This window comes from Pleuronectes platessa, chromosome 20 (genome assembly GCF_947347685.1).
Source record: "Pleuronectes platessa chromosome 20, fPlePla1.1, whole genome shotgun sequence".
In the NCBI taxonomy this organism is placed as follows: domain Eukaryota; kingdom Metazoa; phylum Chordata; class Actinopteri; order Pleuronectiformes; family Pleuronectidae; genus Pleuronectes; species Pleuronectes platessa.
Window position 1 is genome coordinate 19,130,283 of NC_070645.1, and position 8,845 is coordinate 19,139,127.

Here is an 8,845-nt window from a genome sequence, read left to right on the forward strand (position 1 = left end):
TGTGCCTTGATGCTTACTTCACTTAAGTGCTATGTCAGCAGATCCGGGACTTTGCAGAGGGTTCGGGGTTGTGTTGGGGAAAGGCTGCTTCTGAAGTTTACTTTTTTACAGCGTGCCAATAATGGATAAAAGGAAATGTTGGACTCAAGAAATCAATTTTTGTATTAAAAAGTTTGTAGTTAAAGTCAAAAATGGTGATTTGAAATATATCACTGAACCATTTAATCGCAGCTTTTTGATAGGTTGTTAGAAATTATGATGTAAAATAGTATTTCATTCCAAGGCTGGGAATCAGGGGGATATATTGAAGGATCTGTCCAACGCCACCATATCAGTAAAACGCTGATTAATGCTAATTCTGTTGGTGAACTGGTAGCAGGCCGAAGTGAAACCTGTTTGTTGACCAGTTACAAGTGAGCTGGAGCTCCAGTTTGTAACTTTAACAACGTACAAACTTTCAATCAAGTAACTCTTGAAACTCGTCTAAATTTGACATTTCAGTGTCGGATTCATATTTATATGATAAATAAACACATTGTCTCACCCTAGGAATCAGCAGCTGTGTAAAGTCAGAGGATTTAGATCTGGGCCATAATGAGTTGATCCCGACTTCCTGAGTTTGGGCAACATGCACAGTGTTCGACATGCAAAGGGCTTTGACAAGTGACTTCCAGAGACACAGTCTGGCAATAAAAGCAAACGAGACAAGGTTAGGTTTGCTGCAGCGACGAATACAAGAGATGTCAACTCAGTTTTTTTATTCTTTTCTTCTGCTATATATGAAACGTCTGTCGCTCCCGTCACTCCTACGGTTTCCCTGTGACACCTTCCTGCCAGAGACAACAGGAATCACGGAGGATGGGAGAGAAACTGACTTTCCTTAACATGATATTAATAATATTCAAACGTCACGTCAACCCTTATGAATAGTTTACTCAGGCCTTATAATTTCTACTCAGTTAAACCAGAGATTACAGCTCATTGAAGACTCAACACTACAAATCTTTCTTCCCATCCTTTTGGTTTTACACTGATCATCCCGTGCTCGGCCGTCTTTTTATCACATCTTATCATATCTTATCATGACATTTGAAGTTTTGACAGAGACAAATATTCAGTCAGGAGACATGATCTTCTTCTGCAGCGGTGAAAGATGAAATGAAGCAGCCCTTCTCGCCCCGAGGCATCGAGCACCATTGGTTTATAGCAACTCATCCAGAAAGACGGTTCTCGAGCACGTATGGCTCCAGATCATTCCTGACCCGGTGACTTATGCTGCGTGAACAGTTTTGAGGTGGCTCCTCTCACAATGAGGGACTCTTCAGCTCCTTCCTGTGGCATTTGGTCCCTTCTTTGTTTTACATAGCTCCAGCCTTACGCAGTCTACGAGGACGGCAGATATTCACCGGTCTGTTACAGCTCGTTTTAAACCCAATGCAGCTTATTCAAAGCACGTCAGACCTGCGGCAGGGTCAGTTCTCTCTGTCTACACTGGATGCTTTCACTCAGTGTTCCTGTGTGTTCGAGGAGGAACACAATACATAATTGTTGTAGTTGCTCTGTGTGCAAGTCGGAAGCAAATAGATGGAATTAACGATTGTAGCTGGAAGTGAAACAATAATTTGTGATGATTAATGACTAAACAATAAATGGATCAGTGTAGACCTGCCCATCTATTCACACTTTGTGTAGCAGGAACATATTTGTTACACCACTATAAAAGGGTATGATTTGATCTTTAATCAAATGCCTATATATTTTAAATAAAGATGGACGACATGACATCTATAATAAAATCATCTTGACTCCAGCTGGTTGCTGGCTACAGTATAGGAAACCTAAAGATGCTTTTGTCGTTTTGGCTGAGTTGGCATCATACTGCTGTTTGTTCAAGTGTTTATTTCTCCATTAAAAGTAGTTTATATGTATATTGATATGAATATTATTTTTACCAACACATCCCTACAGTCTCAGGAAGAAGAACAGCTCAAGCAAGCATGGTTTCCTTTGTCTTCACAGACATGTCCAAAGCAAATGTTCATAGTCAGGAAGGATTGGAGAGGTTGTAATGTGATTTCAAGAGATGTAAGCTAGAATCCATAAATAGACGGGAACACATTTGACCTTGATTTTTTCTATTTCACATTCTCCCTCCTTCGCTCTCGCTGGACGGTTCATCAAACAAGGACAATTCTTTGAAGTCCCTTGCAAAGGTAAACGGACATGTCTCGATTCCCATGGGAAACTCAGACGTATACAGAGATTCTATCTTGTACCGGTAAGACTTAAAGGGATTGAAATTCTGCTTTTGCTGGTGTCAGATGTTCTGAAGGAGAGGTAATAGGAATAAGAAAGTAACTACAATACCAGAAATAAGTATTTACTCAATTATATATTTATTTTTTTACTTTTAAGACTCTTCAAGGTCGGGAGGTCTACCCCTGATGGACGTGGGTTTTAGGAAACAAGAGATTATTACTGAACCAGAATTGTTTAAGGCCACGACTTAATTTACCACTCAAGAAACTCTCCAGAGATTATTTTTCAGCCACAATCACTAAATGTCTGCCATGTCCCTACTCTCTTAAAATGTATTCCTGCAGGACAGAGGAGCTGCTGTTGCATCTGCAGATTATCAGATATCATTGTACTCGTTCAGAAAAAAAGAAACATCCCAGATCCTATTCTGAGAAGATACGGCTTCTTAAGTTCAATTTTCTCCAACAACATCTCATATCAGTGAGTGTACACACTCTGAGACGGTGAATCACCTTGAGTCTAATCCAGCGATGGTGATAAATAAATTAGCCGTGTATTCTACCGAACAAAGGAGGGCTCGCTGTTGAAAAATGAACTTTTCCCCCTGAAGATATGGAAGGCTTAGCTCGGGAGACAAAACCAGCCTGAGGCAATAAAGAAGCACCACACTGACTCAGCTCTCACCAGCGTGAACACATCTAAATCCCCTGCCAACAAAGTCTGTGATGCAACAGATATGGCTCTGTTGAAAGGTTATGATTAAGAAGGATATGTGCACCTTCAGCTAGGTGCTCGGGACCTGAATTAGAGATTTTTCTTCCTGTTATTTTCGATGCTATAAATAATCTGTGACACGTTGCACACTCACACGTATTCCATAACAAAAAACAAAAAAAAGATATCTCTGAATTGGAACAGCTGAAAACAGAAGCCTGGTTCCTTGAGTCGGAGCTGCCACTGCTCTTCTGATCTGAGCTGTGTGAGAGAACATTAAACTAAAAGGTGTGAACGCCGAGGCCTGTCACCGCACAGCTTGACTACGATCCCACAAGCCAAACTAGCGGGTGGGGGGAAATCTCGCTTTACCTGCAGCTGCAGGGTGTTGCAGTGTAAACTCAGATAGTGCTTCGACCCCTGCTGCTTCCGTTTGAACTAAGAGAAGACAGAATATAACGCTGAGTTCTGAACCCTGTTGGCATTGTACAGTGTGTGTCATTAAATGGTCCTGAAGGCAATGTCTTCTCTTTTCAGAGGAGGTAAAAGATGGCGAGTAAGATTATTACAAGAGCAGTAGCATTGGGCAGAAAGTCAAACACCGATATGTCTTTTTAAGGTAGAAAGGAAAGAAATATCTCTAAATCTTTTATCACGTAAATAATAAAAGGGTTTTTTAGGTCCTCAATGGGAAAATAAAGTCAAAAATAATCAGGAATATCCTTGTTTAATAGTTTGTTTTAATGTCACACAAAGGATGGATCTGCAGCGGAGTGATTGCACCTCATTTCCAGGAGAAAACGCACGATTGATTAACCGTCAGTGAATGTGAGTGTTGATTGGTGTTTTCTGACAATCTGCAAAATCACGTTATAATTGTATTTTATGCAACAAGTGACGCAGACGTGCGTTGGTGTCCCACAGTCCCACCAAACAAATGATTCACTCAGTCAATTAAACCACAAATCGTCTTGCTATCGTCGTGCAGCTAATTTAATGGTGTGAGACCCAAAATTCGGGAGACACCAAAGTTGACAAGGGAGTAACGCTCTTTCTGAAAAAGCCAGTTTCAAATGTCTTTATTTTCCCTAATGCACGATTAACTGAGAGGCCTTTAAATGACTACATTTAATGCATCGGTTATCCCCGCACTTTGTGAGGGAGAGGGGGGATTTAACGTCCCCTTAAATGTGGAACATTAAATGAAGTCATTGGTTAAACCCCTTAACGAAGGGATAAATTGAACTAAAGTATCATTGAGGGGTTAACTTTGAATTACTTTTCTTTATTGTAAAGTATATTGTATTACTAAGTGTGCAGAATATACATAATCCATAATAATCTAGAGACAATGACATAATTTTGTCCCCAACTGTCTTTAAGAGGTTTGACTTCTTTGGATAAATTGTGTTAATTATACAGAACTTCAAATTGTACACATCTCTGCAGTTACAGGCAGCAGAGCAGTGAAAGCTGTTCCAGATGAAGTTGCTTTACTTGCCACATGAACATGGTTACTACATATTCATTCATAAAACATACAGTAAATGTACTTTGCCTATTGAACCACCATGCAGTTTACAAAGATAATCTGGTGTTCAGCTGTTGTTGCTCCTTTCTGGTTGCTGGGGGGGGGTGTAATGTTTACTTACCACCCCTGCATTGAGCCAACTTAGCGTTGATTAAGTATCGTGGATCTGATCCAGCGCAGCTAATTAGTATTGTGTTTATCAGATTATCCAAAGGAGTATTTTTAGGTTTTTATCGAGCCCTCAGTGGGTTTTGGTGAATTGGGAAACATGTTTATAGGTATTTTGCATTCGGAACCTTCATCAATCATCTGCACAACTGGAATTTTATGAGAAAACAATTGATGTGCTGCAAGTTGGCCTCTTTAATCACGGATGAACAGCTTTCGCCTATTACAGCTGTTGTGTTCTTCTAATTACCTCTGATCTAATATGTGCATTCCCTGGCTGTGACAGACATATATGCCAAACTGTTATGACTGTCATTATTCGTCCGCAGCCTTTTTTTTCAGACAAATGCGTTTCAAATTTTTGCTTAATTAGACATTGCTAAATGTTAACAGATAAAGCTTGGGCGAGCAAGTCAGCCCGCGTTCGGATTTACACCCAGACTGAGCAGATGGCACTAAATTAGATATGAGACCGAGAGAGCGAGAGAGAGAGAGAGCGAGAGAGAGAGCGAGAACAAACGGGCAGCGTTCCATTCCAGTTTAATGTTAGAAAAAAGGAACTTGCCACGTTCACTTCTGCTGCATTTTGAAAGTGCCAGTCCGTGTTCTAATCAACAAGTGTGGGAACTTCCTCTCATCCCGAGGGGGATTTATTTAATTGTATTTTTTGAATTTGATTATTCTCCTCTTCCATTGTCTGCTATTGTACGTGGCAGCTTTGATATAGTGTCTTATATTCAACATTCAGATCAAAAGGTTCTCGCCCGGTAACAGTCCTCACATCAGCCGCAGCCTCTGTTACTTATCATGTTGATGCAGTGAACAGATAAGTCCCATTTTCCACAAAGTGATAAAACTATCTCCTGAGGTTAGTGAGGTAAAGAAAGAAAAAATAACTCTGCAATCACGGACTGAGTAGAATTGCTCCACTGTTCATTTTGAGTTCTCACAAATAGATATATAGATAAAAAGATGGTTATTCACTGAAGCTCAATCGGGCGGACATCTTCACCTCGGCTTTCAGCTGAATCCCAACCACATCTGACACTTCGGTGTTTGCCATTCATGTGACAAATTTGTCTTTGTCGGAGAAATTAAAACCCCCTGAAAGCACCATGTGTGTCAGCATCGGTTGGCTAATACAAACAGTGCCGAGTCGCAGCCAGCTTGTTGTTATGCAGCGCTGCAGCGTACAGCTCTGTCGCAGCTTGAAGAGTAACTGCAGAATAAGTTAACACCGAATACATTTTCTTTAGCTCCATTGTTTCCCCTCCTTTTGTTTGCATTTTTTTGCTTCCACAGTAATGAGTGTAGTTGATGGGGGAACTCTCACCTGATGAGCGCCTTTTCATTTGATTATCTCAGACAGCTCTAAAAAGTGTCTGTGCGTGCCGAGGCCTGCCGATGCTTAATTAAGTGGCTCTGATGCCGTGGAGCCGTCAGTTGGGCGAATGGAAGACGGGGAGAGCTGGAAACAAATGAAGTCCCTTTGGTATGCACCATCGACAGCTAGCGGCTCATGAATATGAAAATCACCACTTGGCAGGGTGTGTGTGGCAAATACTTTTTTTGGACTTAGAGATATAGGAAATGGTTAATCTGCTGTATTTCGGTTATACTGTATAGTCCCCTTCTTTTTTACAGTTAAGGTTGTAGATATACAGATTCTTATATTCCAAAGTACACAACCTATATAACTGTATTTTTACGGTCGTATGCTACCCTTAATGGAAGAGATGTTTACTATCATTGGTATTTGGCCTGACTCAGGTTAAACCCTTTGAAAAACAAAAACAAATGACATATTTACATTTTACTTGTGGGATTTCCAGCGTGAAGTAAAACATTGGAGTTTAGCTAGCTCTGGCTAATCAGAAACTTCTTCTTCGCATGTTTTGGAGCAGTTAAGCAGTGATTTCCAGTAAAGAAAACCTGCTTTGGTATTTGATGAGTACTTGTATTTTACTCGCCACAGTATTTCTGATCCTTGTATTCTATCAGAAATCTCTAGAAGTAATTTCAAACCTCAAACTTGAGGTGAGCAAGAGATTACTTCTAAGTATGACGCCCGTCTCAAACTACTTTACATGACACATGTTAGCCGATGTTGTTTAATAAAGACGGGTTGATTATGATTGTTTTATTACGCATCTTTTCATACAGACTCGCCCCCGGAGCGTTTAACTTTACCATTGTATTCCAAATACAACCACATTAGTCTCTTTCTCAGAAACAAGATTCATCGCCATGGTTTTTCTATTACCACAGTAATCTAAATGCAAATTTTAACTGTCCCGTTTTCCACCAGGATGATGCTTCTGGCACAGCATGTGCACTAGAATTGAGATGTGTTTTTTTTTTTGTGCCTCCTCTCCCTATTCCACCTCTGTTGCAGGGAAATTTGATCTGGGATGGAGACTCCTTATCATGTTGACATATTGTAAAAGAAAGGATGTTCCTAACTGAACAGATATAAAGTCTCAGATTCTAACGCTGCCTCTACGGGACGAGACAGTCATATGGGGTAAAACTGTGAGTTGAGTTATGGATTCACGGTGGAACTCTACGATTGATCCCGATCTTGATTTGGAATCCAATCAAATTGCTTTATTTTCCTACATCAAATTGTTGTAAATTCAATCCTCGTGGGATCTGCTGCGTTTAGCAGGAAGGAAGAAAATGCATCATACACACAGTCTGTACACGGTGTGATGCCACAGCCATCCTGGATGCACTGATATGGATTGGTGGCAGTGAAAGGCTTCATCATTCCTGCCTCCTTCTTGCACCTGCCATCAATTTTCTCTGCATGGCTCTAGTCCTGAGTGACACCTGGCGAGATGCTTTCTGCTATCTGCGCCCCCCCCTCCTCAGGACAGTGAATGCATCCACAAAGCCGAACGTGTCCGTCCTTGTGTCACTTTAAACCCACGTGTCGCTGGGTCTGATACCAATAATCTCCCGCTGCACATTGAGTCTTTGTCGTTGCCACTCGATTGTGCTCTTTCATCGAGGTCAGGGTCGCTCGCTGTGGCCCTTGTCCCCCTCTCCTGTTCATTACAGGAGTGAAGCGCCCACATCGTTAATTTCTGCAGTGTCTCTCAGAAGAAGCCAACGTTTATTCAAAGTAAAGCTGAACCGCCTCATGAGAGTCAGCGTTATGTGTAGTTTAAAACCCCTACAAATAATTACATCATCCCTTTATGTTTGCACAGATAAATTTAATGTGTCAAAAAATGCACCTGGAAGTACAGAAAGTGTCCAGAACAAAATGCTCAGTCATCAGCTGAACCAGAGGAAAGCAAGCTCTTGTATAAAGGCTGAACACACAGCAATGAAGATATCAGGTGAATACAAGCTCCATATTTTTCGGTTAAGGAAATTACTTTCAAGGACACATTTTATCTCCGGTAAAGTCTTCCTCGCTAATGGAGACCATCAACCCGAAAACAACTCTGTCCATTCCTTTTACTCCTCTACTAAACTCAGAGCTTTGTTCAAAATTGTTTTCCTGTTTTTTATGTAGCCGCAGCCGACAATAGGTTGAACGACCTGATTAAATCCACCTCCACAGGCTTTATTATTGTTGGTACCTGATGATAAAAGAACAGCAAAGAGGTCTAATTACACATTTCACAATCCCCGCTGACAAACTCTGCTGCCTGTATGTGTTGTTGAAACGTAAATATTGATTTCATATTTCAACATTTTGAAATGTAGTTGCAAACCTGAATTGCTTAGGAATATACTAACGCAGAGTAAACACTGATCAGAGAGCTGTGCAGTTCCAAGAGCAAACACACTTCTACATCGTGCACTGGATACTGACTCGAGCAGAATGCAGGACGGAGATCTGATAACTTGAGGATATGGATTTAATATACTCGCAGGAAAAGTGTAAATTGAATATTCCTGCACCACAGCAGTAGCCTGACATGCTTAAAAGGGGAAACTGGCGATTACATGAAGCAGCAGCTTAATGAAGCCAAGACTTTACAGAGGCAGAGGAGGAAGTGGCTGGACTCTGGCTGGTCTGTGTTATTGAATATGCACATAAATGTAATGTGATGATGGACTCAAAAATCAAAAAATATATATCTTATTGGTCTGGCAGTATCCTGATGAAATGTGTTTTTTAGTTATTCCTACTTTTTTGAATAAGATGAATAACTG

The 8,845-nt window shown here is 40.8% G+C and overlaps 1 protein-coding gene across 1 annotated transcript in view; it reads right to left on the reverse strand.

Annotated features, from left to right (window-relative positions):
- The window catches only part of LOC128425681 (cadherin-12-like), a 60,633-nt gene extending 58,929 nt beyond the window's left edge, over positions 1 to 1,704 (reverse strand). Inside the window, 1 exon segment of the mRNA XM_053412410.1 lies at positions 1,682 to 1,704. Within this exon segment, the coding sequence (XP_053268385.1) occupies positions 1,682 to 1,701 (20 nt within the window). The 5' untranslated portion in view covers positions 1,702 to 1,704.
- Positions 1,705 to 8,845: the final 7,141 nt, after the last annotated feature.